We start from the raw sequence: 25,304 nt of genomic DNA on the forward strand, positions 1-25,304 counted from the left end.
ATCAACCTTAAACAAACAAAAAACCCCGTATCACCAAACAACCATAGCGTTTCCGAAGATTGACAAGATAATCTGCAGCGCACTTAATCCGCTCAGCTTCATAAACCGTGTGTAGCACCGTGTGCCAACAAACAAAAGCGGCTTAATAAGCCAAATATGAGGCAGGCGCTTGCACAGTGCATGCAAAAGCCTGTGGGCTCTCCACCACCAACCCGTAACCAACATAAACCAATAATAAATGGTTATCTCGCATCTAAATGGTGGTGGCCGAGTGCTTTGCTTTTGTCCACCCTGGAACACACCCTTCAGTCGGATTATGGCCGGGTTGTGGTGGAAGGTTTTCTGTGCTGAATAATTTAATACATGTACACGGCTTGCTTTTTCAACAACTGGTCACTATTAGGATTCGAGGTTAGCCACAGCAATAATGCACCCCGCAGCGAAGGATCGTGGCCGGCGAGGGTGAAACGCTGCAAAAGGCAAGTTCATGTCGGTTTGCTGTTAATCACACTTTACGCGTGGGAGCCGATGTTCTGTCCCGTTCGGGCCGGTGTCGTTATAGCTGTCATCAGGTGCCGGCGCGTTTGCCCACGTCGGTTGGTGTTATAAATAAAGCCATGATCGTTTTGGAGCTGTGTTGGGAGGGGACTCACATGAATTGGATATTGGTATTGGACATTACGCACCCTGCAAGCCTGCGAGCAAGTGGCAAGCAAAACGAAAATAAACATGTAAACGGGATATTAACACGTGGGCAATAATAAATCATTGCAAGGGGAACAACCGTGTGAAAAGACAGAAGTAAAACAGAGGCACCATAAGGAAATGGGAAAAATTATACCAATAATAAAAATGTTAATAGAAACTACGAAGAAAGCATGATTTAAAAAATAAGTGTAGACATAAAGAATGCTCCATATGATATGAGAAGCGTTTTATAAAAATATTATCATTTTTTTGTTATTTCTGAAAAATACACATACAATTCTATAGTTAGTTAATTGTGTTAATTCAAATTATATGTTGATACGTTTTTAATGGACATAAAGAAATATTATTTCCCAGACGGTCTTGTAAGGCGCCTGAAGCTATGCAATATGTATATAAATTTGTCGTTTAAATAGCAATTTCTTCTTTCGTGGTTTTGTCACCAGGCAATCTAATTGATATATAAAGAAAGATTACCTAAAATATATCAATATACAGTATAATGCTTCGAAAAAATATAAAAATTGCATACCTTCAGGGGCTGGTACTTCCAGAAAAGGGTTTCTAACATCTGTTCTCATTGTATCTTCTTGAATAAATGATATCATATTGATATTATCATTTCATACCCCAAAAGATATGATTGATATTGATATGTAACATCAAATGTTCGTACACTTACGCATCACTTCAGTAGCAAAGCTGATTTTGTTCTACACAGTGCATAAATGTAGGCGTTTGATTAACGAGAAAGCACTAGGATTTAGGAAAAGCATATCATTTGTATCGATTTGCCTTCTTTTAGAATAGGATTTTTAAGCAATTGAAGCTACTCACTGTTTTCCACAGTTTGTTGCTTTGAATCTGAAATAAAAACTTTGTTAAAAGAGATTTGCTCCGCCTCGAATGTTAAACCGAACTACTCTACCAACGAAATTCGGATGTTAACAGCTGTCTTTACGATACTAAATCAGCAGCCACCTATTTAAAAATAGTTATCTCAGAAATTTATTTAATTCCTCTCTTTCATACATACACACGTATGATCTCCGCACAGCATGCTGCATCAAACTATTTAGTGCGCACATTTTCTTTTCGTTTGATCAGTACAGGGAGAACACACTGCGCTGCGACTACTGTATAAATACGCTTTTCGTTTGATCTCTCTTGCTCTCTTTCTCTCTCTCTCTCTCTCTCTCTCTCTTTCTTTATCTCCGGGTGCGTGGACATGAAATGAGACTAATTCGTATATTAATCTGCTTCTCCATTCAACAACTGTTGCAGGTTAAATAGAATTGTTTGTTTTGAAATTATTTTTTATACTATTATCTTTAAATAAACAAATTAATAGTGTGCTAAAAACTAAAAACTTGCATGTTGATTCAATTTCAATCGTTTTTGCCTATTAAAAATGGTCGAAAAAAAAAAGAATTTATAAAGAAGTGCATCATAGTTCATCTCTTTTTCTTCTTTCGTTTTTTCCCATAAAATGTGATAGTCTAGTTACTTCGCTTCTAACTTCGCTTCTTTCCCATTTGCACCACTCGCTGTTGGAGCTATTCCTTAGTACGAGTGTTTTGTTGTTCATTTCATGCTGCACCGGTCTCTGGTTTGCTTGCTCCTGTTTGTTCTAGATTTAACCCTAATACTTTTGATATAGTTGTCCCACCCTTCACGCTAGCGAGAAAAAGTGTGTGTGTGGAGAGTTTTCCATTGATGCTACACTACTAAACACGCGCCCGTCCACTTCGTTCGTGTGTTTCGTGGTTGTGTTCTTTTGTTCCCAAACGTAAAAATAAAGATTCGCATGATTCGTTTTATCCTAATTCTTGTATGCGGGCTGTTTTGTTTTCTCCCTTGCTTAGTCGGTTTGTTTTTTTTTTAGTTTGTTTGTGTCATATGATACAGTTGCTCATCTGCGCTTTTCCATTTTCGGCGCACTTTTTCTTCGCATTCCTTCGATTGTTTAGTTTTTTTCTTAATTTTTTCTCTTACTTTTCAATATTTTACTAAGGACTTCCTAAGGACTTCTAAGTTATACTTTCTTCTGTGTTTTTTTTGTAATATCTCCTACTTTACCTCATCCACCGTCCAACTCGAACGGTGTTCATGGCGGGGGAGTAGCTTCTCCTCGCCGCCGTCTCACAACACAAACAGGGGTTTGAAGTAGAAGTTTGGAGGGTGGGGTCATGTTACCTTAAATAATAGAGCGGCCACATAAAATTCGTTTCCTTATAAAACTCACATTAATGAAATCGTGACAAAGCAAAGGTTATGTATTGTTCTTCAAGTAATTATTTAAAAAAAAACAATGAACGTGAAAATGTGCGATTATGTTGAGTAAAACAAAAGAGGCAAGAATGGATGCACAAATTCCTATTTTCCTCTCTTCTAAACTAGTGTTAGCTGTTTCCACGTAGCTACAAAAAATGCACTTTATATCCTAGTGGAAAAAAGAAAGGACAACAGAGCCTATTGCATGCATGGGGAGCCGTTTCCGCCGTCTCGCCATCTAACCGGTGTGGAATATTGAGTTACAGCGTTGGAATCTCGTGACGGTCGGTACAAAAGTAACATAAAATGAGGTAAACTAAAGGCAAATTAGTAGTACGAATAAAGCAGTCGTAGGACAGCAGTTGTACGTTTGAGTTGATTGTGAAGTTCCACCGAGGTGTCGATTGCGACAAAAACGAGACACACTTAAGGTGGAAATCCATTAATGGCATTCGGAATTTCGCTCCCACCTTTTCCATAAACCGGTCGGCAAACAGTTCACCAAGAAACGAGTGGGGAAATGAATTAAGCTAGCCGCTTAACAGGAAAGCATGCACACACAGAGACACCAAGGTTGATAAACGCAACGCAGCGCCCGAATACTGAACTGGTAATCCCTATCGAATCTTCTCCTAATGGAAGGTGTTTGCGTCGAGGTGTGTGTGAGTGTTAAACGTATCCTATGCAATTATCCCACCCTGGATGGCGGTGTGTATTTTACGGACTTTATCGAGGGTCGTCGTGCTATTTATGTTGTGGAGAAGAGTGTGGATACACGTTAATCTAAACTAAACTTCTCTCCTTAACATCAACTTAATTGAACAGCAAAAAAGAGGATTTCCAGTGAATATTGCTCAGTCCTTAGTTGCGTTGATTTGATGAAATCGATCCTTTTTTGTCCTGACGCTGTGAATGTGAGGACATAGTGTTGTTTGTGTGAAATTGTGCTATTGCCTCCTCCCTCGCCAATGCACAATTGAATGATATTTTCTTATCCGATACGACAGTTTGATGGAAGATGATTGGTAAAGTGAAGCCCTCGCTTATTACCCACTACTTAAGCAATTATAAAAAAGAACCTTGAACAACTGTGGCCGATACTCTTAGGACAAAACGATTTGCCACCGACAAAAAAAAACAGGGACAAACAAGCACCGCGGGGAAGAAGAGAACTGCTCCAACTGCACACGGGTGCGGCTGTAAACTAAGTTAAATAAATTATCCCACCACAAAGAACCAGTGGCGCTGGAATGAAGTAGTGGTTTGTGGTGATGGTAGTGACTTCCGGAACCAGTAGCACGCGCCCCAGTGCTGCCGCGCACGAGTGGCAGGGATCGCACCAGCGCTACCATTGCCTGGAATAGTGGCTGCTGCAGGGGGTGCGTGCCCCACCAGCACACGATTGCATTAAAAGTAGTCATGATGGTAGCACTAAAAGTACTAGTAGTAGTAATAGAAGTAGTAAAATAAGTCTTATCTGTTAGCGCCATCTGTGGGCGAGTGCTGCTGCTGCTGCTGCTGCTGTCATCGATTAGCTGCCGCTGTCAAACTTCCGTCTGCTGGACGACGTTGCTCCACTTGACCTTCTGTTGCTTCGGTTTGGCGGTCGCACCGGTACTGCCGGCGCTGGTCGAAGCGACACTGCCACCACCGGACGAACCACCGGACGACATGTTCGCCTGCGGTGGCGGGAGCTGATGATGGTGATGATGATGATGATGATGGGGATGGAGGTGCGGGGGATGCTGCTGCTGCTGCTGATGATGGCTCTCCTCGTACTCGGAGTCATCGATCTCGCACAGCTGGGTGGAGAGATCACTGTTCGAGTGATTGGAGCTGTTCAGCGTGCGGGAATGGCTTAGCAGAGAGCTGCCTTCGTCTACACGAAAAAGGAGGTGGAAATAAGGACATTTAGGATCAGTAAAAAAAAAAGTTGTACAAAAATCACAAAAATGTTCTTGAATTAAATTGCTACCTCAACCGATTGATGGTCAAAACTTACCAGTTTTTAAAACTAAATCGATATCACTGGGTTCGCGACGGTTCCGGCGCGTTTGGGGAAAGCCGTACGACTCGACGTCGTCGTCGTCCGACTCGACCAGCTGGTGCCGGCCGATCTCGAGCCCGTTCAGCGGCTTCCGGCCCGTCAGTGGCACATTTTCGCCCTCCGTTTCGCTCTGTATGTTATACTTCGGCAAGTAGCTGTTCGGATGACGCAGATAACTATCTGCTGTGAGGGGAATGACAACAAAAACAGAAAAAGAAAAAGAAAAGATCGATTATAGGTCAGGTTTTTGCAGGAAAAAAATGAATCGTATATGAGTTGTTTAAATGTTCAAAAAGGTTAGTTTTGGAATGCAACTTACGTGTATTAACTTTTAAAGGCACTGCGGCGTTCCAGGGAAAGGTTAAGAAAATTTCGATTTTGTTTGTTAGTGTTAATCTAATACATTTGGTAGTACTGTAGTACATTTTGCAGTTTTGAATGACGGCTGTAACGTATTCGTTAATTTCTTCTCAAACTAGTCAACAGATGCAAGCTCATATTGAAGAGATCTTGAAGATCATCAAGATATTTGACAATGGGCAGCAGCAGGTAGGATGTGAATTATGAAGCATGTGTGACTCTAGATAGTCGAAGTCTCAACAAGCGTAAGCCTGAGTATGGAGACTCAAATCTAAGTTTGAGCATGGAGGACACACCCTTTCTCGCAAAAAGAGCAAAACGAAGTTTTATGGAGCAAAGGACATTTAAGAAACATCGAGAAAGGAACAAATGACAAAACAATGGTTTAAAGTAAACATTTGGCAAAACTCTGCAAAACAACTGCAAAAGAGAATAGTCGGTATAGAACTCTAAACGCTGATATAATAACCTCAAAGTTGTTTAGGTTTAGGTGTTTAGGTCACTTAACTAATATCTCATCAAATCTCCTCAAATCTCTCATCATCAAAGATCTTGGCAAAACAGATTCAACTTGACTTTCAGGACATTCTTCATTCAAATGTTCTTCAATAAACCGCTACTTCTTCTGCAAAGGAGACTCCAAAAGTCCATAAAATTCATATTTCTTGATGTCTGCTTCCAATTTAAAACATAAAAATTTGTGAATTCTGGAAGAGGAATCGGATATCCCACTGTGTATCACAAAGTTTAGATCGTAGATCAACTCCAAAAAGTTTTTGGGGGAAAAAAGGGTGTTTGGAGATAAAACCATAGATGCCAAAGAAAATAAGTACTTATTGGAATTCAATAGATGTACTACCTGTGTTAAATCTATAGTCTTCACTGTCTTCACTCTTCACTTACCTGTGTTAAATCTATAGTCTTCACTGCCACTGTCGAGCGGGTTCAGGCAGGATATGGAGGAGTTCTGCTCGAAGCCCAACGAAAGCGGCTGCTCACTCTGATCACACTCCGAGTCGTCCACGTACTCCGACTCGTTATCCTCGTTCAGCGTTTCGATGTCTCGCGTCGAATCTACCGGTCCTAGAACTGAACGACAAAAGACCACACATGCATACACATTAGAAGATATCGCCTCCTTATTGCGTCTCTGTAATATCCTCCGCCCCGTCCGGCTACTTACTCGGCGGAAGAAGACTAGCTTTCGGGTGCGATTCATTGCTTTCGTTGCTGTGGAAGCTGGACGAGTCCGGCACCTCGCTGCCCGGCACCTCCGTAATGTTCGGCAGCGGATGGTGCCCGCGCCCGACCCAATCGGAACAGTCCCAGTGGTAGGCGGCGGTGCTGCCGTGATGCGCCGGCCCGTCCTCGAAGCTGTGCGGTGGCATCAGCATCGTCGGCGATTGCTGCGTGTTCAGCAGTCGGCCGGGCAGTATGCCCATCTGGGCCGGCTTTAGCTGCATCGGCGAAACGCGCAGATGGGTGGTGCTGGGATGTGGAGGTTGCTGCTGCTGGTGTTGTTGCTGCTGCTGTTGTTGCAGCAGCGGATCGGGCGATCCGCCCTGTCCGCGCCGCTTCAGATCGTTGTTGATCTTGTCGGTGAACGTTTGCAGCTGGATCTGTTCCGTCCACTTCTGCTTGTGCAGCGACTCGGTGTCGGAGGTGTTTGCGTTCCCACCACCGCCACCGCCACCACTGTTCAGGTTGACCACCATCTGCTGCGTGCACGGTACCGTCCCTTTGCGATACTCGGGCGGCACATTCTCCAGCTCATCGCCCGCCGAACCGTAGCTGCGCAGCGTGTCGAGATTGTTGTACTGCAGCATCGCGTTGCAGTTGTACAGATGGTCGGCCGCATTGTTGCTGCTCGGCGTGTACGAAACCGGCCGCTGGTCGCGCTGTATCTCCAGGTTGGACATCTTCGAGCCACGCTTGTAGCCGGACGCCTCCGACACCGGGTTCAGCACGATGCCCTTGTTCGCCTCGTTGTTGATCTTCTCGTGCCGGCTCGAGCGTCGCTTCTTGCGGCAGGCGCAGGTGACGCCCCACACCACCACACTGACCAGCGCGAGCCCGACAATGCCCACCGCCAGGAAGAACAGATCCGACGACACCTTCTTGAACGCGATCGTCAGTGCGTTTGAGCTGAGCGGATCGCCACAGCTCGCCCCCGTCATCTCCGGTGGGCAGATGCACCGGAAGCTGCCCGCCTCATTGATGCACGTCGCACCACTGCCGCACGGCTGTCGCTCGCACTCATCGATGTCGGTTTCGCAGAACGTGCCCGAGTACCCGTGGCACATGCAGAGCGGCCCATCATCACCCTCCTCACACACACCGCCATTGCGGCACGGGTTCGGTGTGCAGAAGCGCCCGTAGTCGCACCGCTTGCCCGACATGCGCGCCGGACAGTCGCAGGTGTAGTTCCCGAACCCAACCTTCGAACACTTGCCCCCGTACAGGCAGGGCGAGGAGGCGCACGGGTTCTGATCCTCCTTGCAGTACGGTCCCTTGAAGCGCGAGTGGCACAAACACTCAAAGTTGCCGCCCCCGATGTCCTTGCAGGTGCCACCATTCCAGCACGGCTGCGTGCCGCAAACGCCCAGCGGCACCAGCACCGACGCCGCGTCGCAGCTAAACTCCACGTTCGCGAACTGCCGCAAGCTTGCGACGGAGCTGGCACCCTTCATGTGCAGCGGCACCGGTATCTTGGACAGCCGTATATCATCCATACACCCCACGAAGCCGCGCTGCACGTCCTGGAAGCCGAGCACGGTCGGGTGCTGCTTCACCTCCGCGCCGAAAAAGATATCGTCCGACTGGAGGTTCAGCACACCGTTCACGCCCGGCGCATTGCCCTGCGCCACGTGCTTCCCGTCCACGAACAGCTTCGCACTGTTGCCTTCCCGCTCGAGCCGCACCTCGTGCCACAGCCCGTCCGACACGAAGATGCTCGACACGCTGACCAGGCCCTCGCCCGACCCCAGATCGAACCGGTACTGGATCATCCCGTTCATGATCTCGAGCACATTGAAGTCCACCTTGCCCGCCGAGTACATGATGTTGCCGGTCGGCTGTACCGTGCGCAGCCGCAGCCCGAGCACCAGCTGGTCCTCCAGGTTTTTCCGCGCAATCTCCTTCTCGATGCGATAGTGCGCGTAGCTCTTGCCGCTGAACGACACCGGGTTGCGCGGCACGTAGCACGTCTCGTCGTGGCACAGCGTAATGTCCCGATCGCACTTTGGCCCGGCGAACCCTTCCCGGCACGTGCAGTGGTAGCCCTGGTCGGACGAGTCCGGAATGCACGTCTTGTACGGTGGGCAGGGCGCCTTCGAGCACTCGTTCACCGCGTGCTGGCACTTGTCGCCACCGTACCCCTCCCGGCAGGCGCACTCCATGCGGTGCGCGTGCCGCGCCGACACGAAGCTCGTCACGTCCGTCGACACCGGGTGGATCAGCTTCGCGTCCAGCACGATCCGGTCCTCGCACTCACCGTGGATGCAGTAGTTCGGCAAACACTTCGACTTGACCACCTCGTCGATTTGGAGCTTGGTCGCGTCCTCGATCTCCTCCAGATTCTCGTCGATCACGCGCCGTATCTCGTGCCCCGCGTAGAACCCGCCCGTCTGCCCGTTGCGCACGGTAAACAGCACGTCCAGGTCGCGGTTCGCATTGCGCCGCGCGCGCACCGTCCCGTTGGAAAGCTCCCGCCGGGCGCGATGCTGTATCAGGTTCAGGTCGTCGTCGTTCGACGGCTGCACGGAGATGATGATGATGTCCTTGATCTTGCACCCGATCGCATTGCGCACCGAGCGGATGAAGCCTTTCCGGTGGCTCAGCACGAACGCTTCCGGCGACACCTTGAGGAAGCGGATCACGATCGCGTTCGCCAGCATCTCCTCGTTGATCAACTCGACCGAAACCTTCACGATCGTGTACGCGGCGAACTTGCCGTCCGTGACGGTGACGTTGACGCGATAATCGCCCACATCCAGCCGGGGGTAGGCGTAGATGACGCCATCGTTGCGCGAGATGTTGAACAGGTTGGTGGGCGAGTACAGCACACCGACCGTTGGGGCGAGCCCGTACGTAAGCGTATCGTACTGATCCTGGTCCGTCGCGTACACCTTCCCGATCACACCGCCCGGATACTCGTCCAGGAACGAGTTGATCGCAATGTCGAGCGGCGTGATGACCGGCGGATACTGCGACTCCTCAATCACCTTCACCAGCACCCACGTGTCGGAGTAGAGCGGCGGCGTGCCGTTGTCAAACACGCGCACCTGCAGCTGGTAGCTGTCCCGGATCTTGCTGTTGAACCGCGTCGCCGTGCGCAGTATGCCGTCCTGCTCGATGCGGAACGCACCGCCCTCGTTCCCGGAGCGGAAGTCGAACGTGTACGGTGCCGCGTTCGGGGCCGTGTCCGCATCCGTCACGTCGAACTTCAGCAGCGTGTGGCCGATCTGTTTGTCCTCCTGCACGACGGCGGTGTAGTTTTGCTGCGTGAACACGGGCGGATTGTCGTTCGCGTCGGAGATTTCGATATTCACCAGCACGTACGCGGTCAGCGTCGGCACGCCGTGATCGCGCGCCTGCACCTCCAGCACGTAGTTCGAGATGGACTCGCGGTCGAGCGTGCCCGCCACCGCGACGTACCCGGTGTCCTCCTCGATCGCGAACTGCTCCATCCGGTCGCCCCGCTCGATCGTGTAGCTGACGCGCCCGTTCTCCTCCGCGTCGAGGTCGTTCGCGCGCACCTGCAGTATGCGGTCGCCGCGCTGCGCGTCCTCCCGGATCCGGGCGCTGTACGAGTTCTGCGTGAACTGCGGATGGTTGTCGTTGCTGTCCGTGACGGAGATGTTGACCGTGGCGAGATTGCTGAGCGGCGGCGTGCCCCCATCCACCGCCTGTATCGTCAGGAAGTAGTCCTTCGCCCGCTCGTAGTCGAGCGTGTCGGCGAGCGACAGGACGCCCGTCCGGTTGTGGATGCCAAACTTCCGATGCTCATTACCCCCAATGATGGAGTACGTAATCTCCGCATTGATGCCGGTGTCCTTCGACGTGGCCAGCACCTTCAAAATCTCCGACCCGATCGCATTGATCTCCGGCACCGACGCGAAGTAGTGCTTCGACGTGAACTCGGGCGGATTGTCGTTGATGTCCTGCACGTTGACGACGAGTGTGGCCGCGTTCGAGAGCGCCGGATGGCCCAGATCGGTCGCACTGACGGACAGGTTGTACAGTGCCTTCTGCTCGCGGTCGAGCGGTTTGGCGAGCGTCACGATGCCCGACTCGGGCGCAATGCGGAAGTGGTCGCGGTACGAGTCGAGGAACGCGTACTTGATCTTGCGATTGATGCCGATGTCGGCGTCCGTCGCGTGTATCTTCGTCACCAGCGTGCCGACCTCCGCGTCCTCCGGCAGCGTCACGCTGTACGGGTTCATCGAGAATTCGGGCGCATTGTCGTTCAGATCGGTAAGCGCTAGCTCGATCTGCGACGAGCACTCCCAGCCCGGATGGTCGCGGTCCTGCACGTGCGCCATCAGGCTGTAGCGGGACTGAGTTTCGCGGTCCAGCTTGCGTGCCGTCTTGAGGTGTCCCGTGTCCTTGTCCAGATTGAAGTCTTCCGCCCTGTTGCCGGTGAGATAGAACCGTAGCCGACTGTTCGCCGGCTCGTCCATATCGTTCGCAAGCACCTGCAGTACGTGCGTCCCGGGGCGGGCCCCTTCGCTCAGCTGTTCGCGATAGCGATACTTCAAGCAGTACGGTGGATTATCGTTCGCATCCAGTACCGTGACCGAGATGTTTGCCGTCGCCGTGTACTTGCCATCGGTCACGATCACCTTCAGCTCGTACTCGGCGATGCTTTCCCGGTCGAGCGCTTTCACCACGAACACCTCGCCACTGTTTTTGATCTGAAACTGGGACAGCGAATCGCCCGCGATGATGTAATACTCGACGGCCGTCCGCAGCTCGACGTCCCTGTCGGTGGTGGCGATCTGCAGCACCACCGTCCCGGGCAGTGCGTCCTCGCTGACGCTCGCCTTGTACTGCCCCTCGCGAAACACCGGCGGACAGTCGTTGTAATCCTTCAGCCGCACGATCACGGTCGAGCGGGTCGTGTGCTTCGGCTGCCCGTTGTCCGTCGCCAGCACCTGGAACTTGTAGTCCTCGCGCTTCTCCTTGTCCAGCGCCACCAGCGTCGTGATCCAGCCGGTGTACGCGTCCACATCGAAGATGTTCACAATGTCGCCGACGTCCGGCGAGAGCGCATAACGGATGTCCCCGTTGGAGCCACTGTCCGCGTCGCGCGCCGTCAGCTTCATGATCGAGCTGCCCTTTTCAATGTTTTCCGCGAGCGCGAACGAGTACGGGTTGCTTTCGAAGATCGGCGTGTTGTCGTTCTCGTCCTGCACGTGCAGCACGATCTCGGTGACGGCCGTTAGCGGTGGGCTCGAGTCCGTCTCGGCCAGGATCGCGATCAGGTGCGCATCGCGCACCTCGCGGTCGAGCGTTTTCGCCAGCCGCAGCTGTCCCGCATCGTTGATGGAGAATTGTGGCTCTTCCAGCTCGTCCGACAGGATGCGATACCGGGCGGTAACGTTGCCGGACAGCTTCAGCCGCGTGATGACCGTGCCCGGCAGCGAGCTTTCCGACAGGAACAGTTTGCGGTCCTTCTTCTCGAACAGGGGCGGGTTTTCGGCCGAACTCATGATGTAGATGTCGATCGGGACGTCCGAGTAGAGCGAGGGCGTACCGCCGTCATGCGCACGGATAAAGAACTGGAACAGTTGGTTCTCTGCGTTGTTGGGAGTTTCGAATTTGAAGCGAAATAATAAATAATTATCAAAAAACATGATGGTAAGAGTAACTCAAACATTCTGAAATTCTTTTGCTAACATATTAAACAATTTTCTATAAAATTCCTGCAACTTACCCCACTGCACGGCACTCTTCTGCAGGTACAGGCCGCCCGTATTCTCGTCCACCCCGAACAGCTCCCGGATGCCGCTGTTCTGCGAGTCAAAGATCGAGTACTTCACCACCGCATTCTGGTTGTCGTCCGCATCGACCGCCCGCACCCGGTAGAACGTCGTGTTCACCGTCAGGTTGCCCTGGATGAGCGTCTTGTACTCCCGGTACTGGAACACCGGCTGATTGTCGTTCTCGTCGCCGACGCGCAGCCGCACCGTGCTGAACCCGGCCCGCCCGCCCGCGTCGACCGCCATCACCGGGATGTCGTACTGCATGCGCTCCTCCCGGTCGAGCTTTTTCTTCGTCACGATTTCGCCCTTCTCCTTATCGATCGAGAAGTATTCCTGCATGTCGTCGGAGATGATGGAGTACGCTAGCCGGCCGTACTCGCCAAAGTCCTTATCCGTTGCCTTGACCTGAGATAAAGCAAGGAAAAAAAATGTGTGAAAAGGGAAAAAAAGCTCCGATTAAAGCACGAAGCAAAGGCTGCTTTAAGTTTAGGACGGCTTTGCAGGTTCAAGATGCCGCTCACGAACGTAGCCGGTGTGTGCCGAGAGCATCGATTGCTGCCCGGAATATAAATAGCCTCAAATTAAGGCGAAGGTCAATTTGTTTGCTCATTTCACCGGAAAAGACTGGCGGATGTGAAAGTGTGAACAAAAAAAGAGAGCTAATGACGGGGTTTTGCTTCTCGCAATACAAGCAGGGTCTAGTGAGAAAGTGAAACGGTACGTAAAAGGGCACACAAAATAACACAAAAAATTACACAGCGAAGGTGTTGCAATGTGACCTGATTTCACTTCCGACTGAACCGCAGATTCGATTCTCCTCCCTGCCGACATACATTGAAAGCGTTGGAAATGTCATTTTGTGGTCAGTGAGATAAAAACACCAATAACCACAGGTCTGCTAGCCAATGCCAAAGTGGAGGTAGATTAAGAAAAAAAATGGTTTGTATTTAATTTGCTCACCATTTATGGCTTTTCCCCAACTATTTCGGTTTCGTTTTCAATAATGAAAGTGTCTTTCCATTATTCGCAATAATAAAAAAAAAGGTTCGTCGCTGAGTATGAAATGGTAATGGGAGGAAAATTCAGTACAAATAATAACACCAGATACGGGGTTTAGTAATTGTACGTTCGAGTTGCATGCCAAGCTTAAAGTAAAATTGTACGAAACTCATTCGCCAGGAAAATAAATGCACGGTCTTTATGCCAGCGCGAACGTACGGGTGTCGGGTAACATTTTGATAGCATGCATTTAGGCGTTTCTTCCTTGAAGGCAAACCTTCCCCCATCGCCGAGCTCAGGCTCGGGCTGCAAGAAAACCGTTTCCCAGCGCTTAGCATAAATCAGCATTTTTCTCGTCATGCACACCTACGAGAGTTCACACACACACACACGCGCACACATAGGAGGGCGTTTAAACGGCTGTTGCAGGCGAAGGAAATGGTGCAGAAGAGCGAACACCGACGAGTACGACTGGTACACGTCGACGACGTGTGGCTTAATTGCATCCAATTTGCATTCCTATTTTCTTTCGGAGCGAAACTTCTGTTCCGTACGTCGGTACTACTAATGCGTCGATGTCGGGTTTTCGGGGGAGGGCAGGGATACGTACTCACACATCCACAAACGAAACACACGGTTCCCAAATGTGCCTCTTACCCTGATTTTGTTTGAGACCACTATTAAATTGCAGGGATTTTGTTTTTTTGGGAGATGGGAGCGGTGAAGTTTGTAATTTCTGTTTCGTGCTCTGGTGGTAGTGGTGCTGCAGTTGCAGACCTCGTCCTCCCAAAAAAACAGACAGCTGAAAATGTAGATTTATGTGTTTCTAGCTGTGAGCGAAACGACTCCTAATATTATATCTTTATCGTGTACCATTGGGCATGCTACAAAAGGGGTTTCCTCCGGGACAGAGCTCGGGAAGAAGTTCAACTTTATAAACAGGTAGATAATTTAAAGCCACTTGATCGTACATTCGCAAGGGAGACTATCAAGGTACGACTCGGGAGTGAAACTACTTAATCAGTTTAAATACCAGCTTGGGACTGGCTTTAGGAAGGTGTTGTTTTAAATGCTTCCCTCTCTATTAAATTCCTAACACGTCATTCTGAAAGCAGATTTAAATGTGAGAAAGAGGTGATTTCTAATAAAGACGGCATATTTGCCATAAAGAGATTGAAGAATTTAAGTAGTTATTTAAAAAAAACGAAAATAATGTGCATATATATGCTATAAAAAATTAAAATAATTGCTTTAAGCGCCTAGATTTATGCAATTTGTGTTACAAAATTTACCTTCCAATGAGCTAATGCCTGATTGTTACTACTGCAGGATCGGTGTTTTAATTATGATTTACAAAATTATAATTAACACAAACGGTGTTGCGTTGCGGTTACGGTTTACTGGAACGAGCGTGGTTCCAGTATGTTTTCCTACTCAAGAACTATCCTCTAGCCGTTCGGTTAAACAACGAACAAGCGTGAGATTGTTTTCACTTCACAACCTTTGCGCCACACGTTACCCCACACCGTACGGGGGATGTGGTTGTTCCCCGATGGCTACCCGACGAACCGCTCAATCAGCAAACAGCGGAGCGGAGAAACTTGCGCAAACTTTGGGCGAAGCCCACGCGCTACCGTTGTTGTTTCGGCTTCGGGAATTCGCGACGCTTTTAACATAAATTAAAGCAAACGATGTACGGTGCTTCCCATCCTGCGGGATTGCATGGGATTTGTACGGTGGCAAGCATCAGCAAGTGAATTGCTTGCGAAATTAGGGCATCGGATAGGGCTCGAAAATGAGCTACACCCGCTTCCGTTCAGACGGGTTTATGGTTGAAGCATGTTTTTTCCCAAACCCCGGAGATTGGATGGGCTGGTCTTACCGATGTTACGAGCCGCCCGGCCAGCTGGTTCTCGTCCACCTTCGCATCGTAGAACATGTGCTCGAACACGGGATTGTGCAGGTTGGCCGGCAGGATGGTGATTTTGACGCGCGTAAAGCTGGTGTACACGCCGTCCGTTACCGAGACGTTCAGGATGGATACATGCTTCTCGGCAAAGTTCTGCATGTTGACCAGCGTGATGATGCCGCTCACCGGATCGATCCCGTACGTCTGCAGCTCGTTGCCCTGGGCAATCGTGTACACCAGCCGATCGTGATCGATGTAATCCGGATCGGAGGCCGACACGACCGTCACGAACTGGCCGCGGGATGCGTGCTCGGACAGGACGCATGAGTACGACGGCTGCTCGAACTTGGGCGGGTTATCGTTCATGTCCATAACTGGAGAGTGGGAAAGAAAAGTCGAAGGAAATGGTATGGTTATTAAACAAATGTATAGAAAAAAAGATATATTTTAAAAACTTTTATGGCAAAAGTATAAAATTTGCCTAAGCTGATTTTTGGTTGAAAGTTAAAAAAATAAAATAAAAGATAAAAGTTTTTTTTTACAAATATTGAAATCAAGTTTAACACAAAACTAATGCAACAATCAACACAAATTAGACTTTTATCCACTATATATTAAAACATATATCGGAAAGAAAAGACATAAGAACCATAGTAATTCGTTTTGTATACCTTTAGGCGCTTACCAAGTAAAAACAAGTTAAAATTTTTGTTTTACCATAAAAAAATATTTGCATACTTTAAGGCGCTTATTACCTTTAGGCTTAATTTGCATAACTTTAGGCGCTCATTAAGAAGGAATAATATGGAATTGCTTACTTATTGATACTTTATAAACTTCAATTAACAGAAAAGCAAGGATTGCAATTATTTTGCATACATTTAGGCATTTTAGCATTGGGCATTTATGATTAAACAGATTTACTATAGTTGAAAAAATAAACAACTCAATTTAAAATTCCAAGTTTCAGATCCAATTTATGAAGTTAAAAATGAAAAAAAAAACCAGTAAAACAGATAATGATTACACAATGAAAAGACATCAGGTCTAGTTAGTACTACACCACAAAATTTTCCTTCAACCACACAAACTCCCTGTACCTAGCTTACGCTACACGTACGACCCCGAACACAAAAGCACCCTGGAACTAAATCAAAACAAATGTTTGTCACCCCTTCCCCGCCATTACCTGACACCCAGACGTGGGCAGTGGAGCTCAGGCTCGGTACGCCCTTGTCCGACGCAACGACGGTAAAGTGATGGTGGCTGAGCGTTTCGTGGTCGAGCGATTTCTTCAGATAGATCACCCCGTCCGCCGGGTCCATGTGGAAGTGTTCGGAGGTGTTCTTGGAATCCGTCTGCAGTGCGTAGTTGATTACCTGGTTGATACCTGCAGGGTTGAACGGGAAGGAAAAACAAAACAAAAACACAGAAAAGGTGACGTACGAGTGGTACAATGTTAGCAAATTTGTAACCAGTGCTACCGACATGCTTAATTAAAACGATGAGCAACAGAGCGCACGGAGCAGAGACATGGGGAGCTGAGAGGGGCGGATGATGCGGTCCCGTGTCAAATAAAACGATTGAATGAATCCTTTAGCAGCTGCTTTTCGTACGACGTTGGAAAAGATTTTTCCCTTTTTTGTGTTTGTTTTTTTTTCTTCGTTTGTCATATGGGATTGCTTCTACTGAAAGATCTTCTACGCCGTAGCTACGGATGGCACTGGTTTGGGAAGCAGAACGGCAACCATTCGTATACGGAATGCCACTCAAGTGCTTCGCCCACAAGCGCATCCTCTCACACGTAATGGTGGTGCGTGGTCGAGAGTAACGTTCTTCACCGTGCACCGGTGGTCGTGGTGCCGTCTCGATTGTGGTGCTGCACGGCTCGAGTGTGACGGAGTTCTCATTAGATAAGTACCCGAAGCGGCGAAGAAGTACGCCCGACATGTCGATGATGCTTCTGCCAACTCGTTCCCCGCGGTAATGATGATTATGGTGATAAAAGAAGTCGACCAAAGCGAACCCCCCCCCCCCCCCCCACAAGTGCCAGTGCGAGATATGTGGCGCTTGGGTTAGAACTGGTTCTCACCACTTGCGGATTTACTTGGAATCGTGTTGGCAGCACATGACAAGGTAAATGACTTATAATGATCTAACTGGAACTGCACGCCCGGAGAACATTTCTCGCTCTCTCTCTGGGACGAGTAGCCGCAATTCTAATGAGTTATTTTGCTCTAAATCATAATTGCACACATATTTAAGGAGCAGCCTATGTTTCGTATAAGTAAAAGCAACACGGACAATTTAAATTAAGATTGAAAGGGACTGTTATCAAACCGGAACACCTTGCGCGGAACGTAATGAGTACAATCTTGATGTATCACGCGCTTGGTATCAATTCTCGTTATTCAGCTGGATCCTTCCTGGACCTTTTCTGGGTAGAGGCGAGTAAGAGACCGGGATGAAAAATCAATTCACGGACAGGTGTGCCTTACCATCCCACTGGAAATGGTTTGTAATTGAAGTTAATAGCCGGCGACACCGACAATATCGTACTTCCGAGCATCGCCACACAGCGCAACGAGCAAAAGGAAGCTGCCAATCATTAGGACGGATCTTTCCGAGGGGACCGACCGGGGATCGGACGTTTTGGACGTTGCGATGAAACTCATCAATCATTTCTGCGTCCACGGCGGGACCAGAAAACGGACCAAATTCCATCGGGATGAAAATATTGTCCTTTTACGAAAGTGCAAAAAAAGGAAGTAAAAAAGACTGGAAATCCTTGCTGTCCTTGGACTTTTGGTTTTGTTACAGGAACATCAAGTCCATGAGGAGATGGTTGTTTTTTTTTTGCGAGCAATCAATGTCAACGAATCTCTTGTGGACATGTGGCTTTGTGGGATTTTGCTGAAAGGTCCGGCCAGTATCACCGGGAATGGAATGAGACATTCCGTTCGCCTAATAGAGCTCCATTATTGTTCGGAGGGCAACACAAAAAAAAACTCCCCGAAGCTCACTCACACACAAGACTGAGAGGCAGGATCCAATATCCTGAGGTCCTGCTGCCACCGGTTCACACGCCAAACGTAGGATTCGGGCAGGTGCAGGTGTGCCGGGCAAGGCACATCTTTACGGCTGTCGCACGGGTGGGACTTACCGGTGTCGTTATCCTTTGCCTGCACCTTCAGGATGGCCGTACCGAAGGGGGCTCGCTCGGACACGGTGATGTTGTAGCTGTCCTGCTCGATTTCCGGCGGGCAGTCGTTCACGTCCTGCACCAGCACCGACACGGGCACCTCGGCCGACACGCCCGACACGCTGTCCGTGGCTCTAATTAAAAGTTCATAAGTCTGCCGCCGCTCGTAGTCCAGCTCGTCCACGACGTAGATGGCACCTTTTGGGATTGGGTGGGAGATTTTTTTTTTATTACATCCGGAAGAGCGACGTGTGGTGGTGCAGGGAAGATATCGTCGTCGTCGTCAGCATCATAGTTGGCGTCGTCAGCAGCGTTGTCAGTAGCGTTGAGCAAAAGGAAGAACAGAAGAAAATGGACGATATGAAGGGAGAGAGAGAGAGCAAAGAAGAAACACATTAAATATTAAGATTATTATATTTTTTTTGCTGTTGCAAAAAGCACACACTTTTATAAGGATGATTATTTGCGGACCGTCTCTTAGCAGGCAATTTCAGCGAGACGGTTTACAACACAGTGAGAAGGGTGCAGAGAGAACGACTATATGTGCAAATATACGGTTTCATGCCACTTTGCAAGCCACAACATAAAACAAACCATTCCGTAACATGCTGGAGACCCGGGGCGTCTCGGTGAAGTTTGACGGGTGAGGAGGAAAAGAGGAGGAAACGGTGTGCCTGGGAGAATGACTTTTCCTCGGTGAGCGATACGAACAGGTGGTTAAGGGACTGGACCGACATAAACGCAGCACTAGCACTTTACAGACCACTGCCGCCATGCCACACACCTTGCCGAAAGGTGGGTGCAAAATGCAAATAACACTTTGGTACATTTTTGATCGCCCACCGAGAATAAATTGTGTGTTTCGCCAATAATCATCATACACACTGCGGCGCGGGCATGCAGGCACAGGAAGATGCAAGCCAGTGGAAAGGGAAAGCTATCAGGCAAAGGTTTAAATTAACGTGCGCTTTCGTACGGGAGGTCCACACTGTGCACGCTGAAAGCTACATATTTCTCAAAATAAATTATGGCAATGCTGTAGTAGAGGGAGCGAGAGTGATGGAATAGAGGGAAAGAATGAGAGTGAACTCGCGCCGAGCACATTACCATTCAGCAGCGGGTGTGCGCGGCACACCTTTTGCTGAATTGAGCGATAAAAGTGAATTTATAAATTTAAAACACAAACACAGCAGCGAACCTGGCGTTAGCAATGAACGAAAAACGATAAACACAAGTAATTGCATGCAAATTAGTGGCCTGCTTGCGAGGATCGTGCACAGGCGCCCGGCAGTATGCGAATTCAGCGTCGGGCTGACAGTTAACATTTTAATACGATTTTTTGAAGCATAAAGCGAGCATTAATTATTGATTGCACGCTGCGAACTCAAATAGCAGCTTGATTTGTTTGTGAAAAAAACACGTTGGTGCACTAAATAAACACATCAGCCAGCGGTAGTTGTGTAAGTGGCTTCCCACTTTGAGTATTTTCAATCGCCTAAAGGTATGCAAATTATTGATTCACTACCTTTTGAATGGAAATTAGCGTTTCACCTAAATTTAATATTTAATTTATTCATTATAAATATTCTATTTAATTTTTTAATTCGGTTATTTAGTTAATTATGAAAAATAAACCCTCTAAATATTGCCAGCGACATTTCCGAAAACATGCTTTTGATTGAACGTTACGTTCGAATTAATAATAAACTTATTTTTTAGTCTTATTGTGTAAGTGGCTTCCCTCTTTGAGCGTTTTCAATCGCCCAAATGTATGCAAATTATTGATTCACTACCTTTTTAATGGAAATTAGCGTTTCACCAAAATTTAATATTTTATTTATTGTTATAATTTATTATACAAACATAATTGAATGTTAGTCAAATACAATTTCTTGCAAACTGGAATACAAGCAGTAATTATTTTTTTGGTTTTATTTTTATTATTTTAATAGTTAAACAGGAAGCTCCCAATCAGCCATATGTAAGTAATTTTAATTGCTTTATCATTCATGCCATTAACTTTTAAATGATGCTTTTATACGAAACATCCTAACCGTGCATTAGAGAAAAGTCATAAATTTAGATGCGGTTTCTTTGCAGTGTTGTTTTTCTTCCCAACATCACGGGATATTTGTCACACTAAAATTCCCAAATCGTCGTACCTAAAGCAACAAAAAACCTACATAAAACTAATTGTTTCCATTCCGGAAACCACTTCATGCCCCCAAGCCGGACTGTAGCCTCACGGCACGAACCGCATTGCATTTCCGAAACAATCTCATCATGATTCCCCCTACACTTGGTACCCCTTTCGACTGGAATGCCGCAGTAGACGAAACGCGTAGCCCTTCCGAACGAGCAGTGTGTTTAGTCTATTCTGCACCATTACCACAGCAAGGGGTGCGCGCACGTGAGCGAAGCCACACCTTAGGAAGGTGTTTATGTATTATCATTATGGGAAACGCATAGTTTGTGGTTTTCATACGCTCGGTTTTGCGGGTTCAGGGTAACCGGCGGGTTGATCGTAACGGTGTGGCCGTTTTTCCAAACACAAAATGCGTACGTGATTTTCCGCCCGAAATGAAAGTGTTGCCCCATGAACCGCTGTACGCTGCTGTGCAAAAACAATGCTCCAGTTTCATTTCCCAATTTGTTCGTCGGAAGGTTTTTCACACCAAGCCACGCTTAGGCGTCATGTGCGTGGCTCCATATTAACACTGCGAAATCGAAATTGACCACTCCTAGAGCATGTATGTATGGGTGTGAGTGTGTGTGTGTGTGTTTTCCAAACAGTTTGTATACTGTCGACCCAAAACCAAACGAAAGTGATAGCTTGTCGGCTGTACACACGGTGCGCGTCCCAGGCCAATGGATTTCCCCAACCAACTCCCCGAAACGATGTGCCCGAACATCTCATTATAGTGTGGCAGATCGGTTGGAAAGTGTACTTTAATGCACTTCCCTGCGTGCACACGACCTAGTGTGCTGAAAGTGGTTACTTATTGCAGCAAACTAATTGCCCAACGGATCGAAATATCGAATTCGAAAAGCTTCCGGGAAACGAGATATCAATTTATTTGAATATATTGGTGTGCGCCAAAAAGAGAGAGAGAGAGAGAGGGAGGTCGGTGTGTGAGAGAAGAGTGCAGATTGAACATAAAACATGCTGTGCAAATAAATTAGAAGCAGCCGGGATGATGATTGCGCATGAATATCGAGGGTGAAACGGATGATTGTAGTTTGATGGTTTCAAAAATGTTGTGTTTTTGGGAGGTCGATCGGAAGCAATTCTCGGCTGTATAATTTGTGCAATAGGGACACATGCCGTATCGGAAAGGGGTAGCTATTTTAATGAGTCGGACCTGCTCATTTTGAGTCGGTTGCCGTACAAACGAGTATGTGGCGGGGTTTCGGGAAATGAAACGAGCTGGTTTCGAGATAATGATGTGAGAGAGTTCTGGCTACCAATCGTTGATTAGTTTCAACCAGATTTTAAAGAAAATCAAAAGCTAATAGAAGCTAGTTAAAATTACAGAAAGTTATTCAATACATGCTAACGATTTATTTGAATTTGAAACATGGTCAAATATCGAAATGATTAAAAGATGAATTATTTTAGATGAGTTATACCATTAAAGGAACTATTTGAAGTTTTATTACCATTACAACTGCAAACCCTTTAAAGCATTTTAGTTAAGCATGCCTAAATAGTACTGTTAATAGTATCTTCTAGTATACATTGGAATACCACTTTTTGTAATATTTGTTGTATTGAATAACGATATCAAATGCAAACAATTTCAGGCATAAGGCAAGAAGAAAAGGTAGCGCCACACTCTCTGATGCTCTGGTGCTATCGACCTAAGGCAGCATCTATCAGATAGTGTTCGTTATCATATTTGAAACACTTTACTTCTTTCCATTATCAAAAGCTTCAAAAGATCTTCAAAAAGCTTCAAAAACCGAACCAATAACTATACAAGTTAATACAGAAAAAAACGGGAAAATCCTACAAATATTCCAATTGCTTCTGAAAGGTTCTCGCTGCTTCATGTGATCAATACGATCGCACAAACTTCAAACGAACCAAACCGCTGTGCGGAAACTCCAAACAAATTTGCGTTCCGTTTGCTTTGGTTGTGCAATTTTACTGCTTTGTTCGAAATAAGAATATTCTGCTCGCCGATTCTATGGGTGTGTTGATTTTTATTTTTTAACTTTATTGTTGTAACGTGTGTAAGCCGGATTTGGCAGAAGACCCAGTCACCGCGCACAATGCTTCAATCAACGAAATCATTCATCTGTTTTACCACCCATATCGCGTATGACGCGTGGGCGTGAGAGGATTTAACAGAAATAGGAATAAAAAGGGGATGGACGGAAAAATGCACCGTTTTTCCAACACCGCACGCGTTTGAATATCGATTAAATCTCGGAATCGAAATCTTTTTTTTTTCTTTTGGGCCCGCACTCCCCTTTTACCCCTCGTTTTATCGGCGTTTACGCATCGTAATGGTGATTCCCGTTTTAAGGGCTTTCAATGGGCTTTCATTGTATTGGGGCGGTGTGTCGTTGCATTTTTTGTGCCATTTTTGTGTTTCCCCGATACTGATCGCCATCATTTTCACACCAAAAACACACGCCTATTTCTTTGTTTGGATGTTTTTTAAGTCTATGTAGGGGGTTTCATGTTTTTTGTTTCTGTCCAGGCTGCATTTTCTTCCATTTGGGCGTGGACAAAGCGATAGGGAATTAAAGTGAAAAGAAAGTCAACGCATAACTACATATTTATTTACGTATATTTACGCAATGGGGTAAATGTTGATAACGAGTGTCTGGAGTTGTATATAATGACATTAGTTGGGTGGCGAGATTAGTTTGTTCTTTTGCAATTGTGAAGTTTTTCAGGCCTCACATATTGAAATGGGAAATTGTTTACGATGCTAGTTTTATTCGAGAGAGGATTAAACAAAATATTAGATATTCCTTAGCGCACACACTCTCATAAGCTTACTGAATTCCAGAGCCATTCCACTGTGAATTGGTTTCCGTTTGAGCTTTCATCGCACGCGATAGGTTTCCACGAACTATGAAAAGGGGTTTTGTTACTCACCGCTCTGCATTTAAATCTTGCTCGAGTGTTCCAACAAACCACGATATGTCAACCTTATCGCGTGAGTAGCGAACCAACAACAACAAAAAAAAGCCCCGAAAAAAGGACATAGAACGCAACTGGTTCGCCGATCAAAACACCACACTCGCAAAATCCGGACCGGAAAGTTAATTCCGGTGCAATTCCGGGGATCATAAAATCGCACAATGGCAAGCTTCGAAAATCCACCCGCAAACCTGTCCCGTCGGCAACGCGCTAGAATGTGTTGGGGGGGAAGGAACATATAGTGAATATACGTTCAAACCATACCGCGTCCGATAGGGGAGGGAAATATTTTCCATCGATGATTTAATATTGCGTATACGCACGTACGAACGTACGCACTCTAAGCGAAGCCGGAGCCTTGAAAAAACTTGATGATGCCCTAGCCACACTGAGCATGGACCTCGTAGCTTTACAAGAGATTCGGTGGCTAGGGAACGGTGTGCACAACAGGCGTGGTAAGCATTGCTACGACATATATTTCAGCTGCCACGACCGCCACCGCGTGCTCGGAACGGGTTTCGCCGTAGGTCCCCGGTTGAAACCCGCAATCATGGATTTCAAGGCTATAAATGATAGGCTATGCACCCTGCGCATGCGAGGCAAATTCTTTAATATAAGCCTCATAAACGTTCACGCCCCTACCGAAGACAAAGAGGAAGAGGAGAAGGACCTCTTTTACGGCCGCCTCGCTAGAATTGTAGATGCTTGCCCCAGGCATGACCTCATAATCATCCTGGGGGACTTCAACGCAAAAGTCGGTAGGGAGCCAATGTACCGCCAATACACTGGCTGTCACAGTCTGCATGAGCACAGTAATGATAATGGTAGTAGATTGGTCCAGTTCGCCGCAGCGAACAATCTGGTTGTAGGAAGTACCAAATTTGCGCGCAAAAAAATCCACAAGATTACGTGGGCGCACCCGGGTGGAGAATCCTTCAACCAGATCGACCACGTGTTAATAAGCCGCCGACGACAGTCGAGTCTGTTAAATGTCAGAACATATCGAGGAGCCAATATCGATTCCGATCACTACTTGGTTGGCTTAGTGATACGTTGTAGAATCGCCCGCCCCCACGCCAAGGGGGGCGGAGAAAACACGCAGGCTCGGCTCAACACGGACTCTCTAAGGGACATTGCTGTCCAACAGGAATTCAAAACCGCTTTAGAAGAGTCTCTACTACCAGAAGACAGATACGAAACTACGAGCGAGAGGTGGAACGCTCTAAAAACAAAAATAATAAACTGTGCAAGAAATATACTCCCACCACGTCGTGGCAACACCAAATCTGGCTGGTTCGACGATGAATGCAGACAAGTGACCGAACGTAAGAATACTGCATACCGAGCAATGCAGCAACGGCGTAGAACGCGGGCATGCGCAGAGGAATATTCACGGCTTAGACGCGAAGAGAAACGAGTTCACCGCTCCAAGAAGCATGCTTTGGAAGAGCAAAACATGCGGGAACTCGAGCAAACCAGAGAGGCGTACGGACCGACACGAAAGTTTTACCAAGCGATAGCAGGTCACCGAAACAACGTTGTACCTAAGGTAACCTGCTGTCGCAACAAGGATGGAGATCTGGTCAGTAACCAGCCAGAGGTCCTCTCGCGGTGGGCTCAGTACTTTGATGAATTACTCAATGACCAGTTTAGCGAACAGC

General features: G+C 47.5%; 1 protein-coding gene across 9 annotated transcripts in view; it reads right to left on the reverse strand.

The window, feature by feature from the left end:
* Nucleotides 1-1,692: 1,692 nt before the first annotated feature.
* Nucleotides 1,693-25,304, reverse strand: part of LOC1268642 (fat-like cadherin-related tumor suppressor homolog) — a 264,268-nt gene continuing 240,656 nt past the window's right edge. For 8 of the 9 annotated variants that reach the window (XM_061661143.1, XM_061661141.1, XM_061661138.1 and 5 more), the window contains 9 exons: nucleotides 18,447-18,683; nucleotides 16,473-16,673; nucleotides 15,257-15,657; nucleotides 12,327-12,780; nucleotides 6,573-12,188; nucleotides 6,293-6,478; nucleotides 5,349-5,369; nucleotides 4,985-5,212; nucleotides 1,693-4,861 (listed from right to left, as the gene is read on the reverse strand). In XM_061661143.1, coding sequence (XP_061517127.1) covers nucleotides 4,527-4,861; nucleotides 4,985-5,212; nucleotides 5,349-5,369; nucleotides 6,293-6,478; nucleotides 6,573-12,188; nucleotides 12,327-12,780; nucleotides 15,257-15,657; nucleotides 16,473-16,673; nucleotides 18,447-18,683 — 7,679 coding nt within the window. In that variant the 3' untranslated portion in view covers nucleotides 1,693-4,526. The remainder of the gene's footprint in view (nucleotides 4,862-4,984; nucleotides 5,213-5,348; nucleotides 5,370-6,292; nucleotides 6,479-6,572; nucleotides 12,189-12,326; nucleotides 12,781-15,256; nucleotides 15,658-16,472; nucleotides 16,674-18,446; nucleotides 18,684-25,304) is intronic. The other variant, XM_061661144.1, reaches the window with a different exon arrangement.

This window comes from Anopheles gambiae, chromosome 3 (assembly GCF_943734735.2).
Source record: "Anopheles gambiae chromosome 3, idAnoGambNW_F1_1, whole genome shotgun sequence".
Classification (NCBI taxonomy): Eukaryota; Metazoa; Arthropoda; class Insecta; order Diptera; family Culicidae; genus Anopheles; species Anopheles gambiae.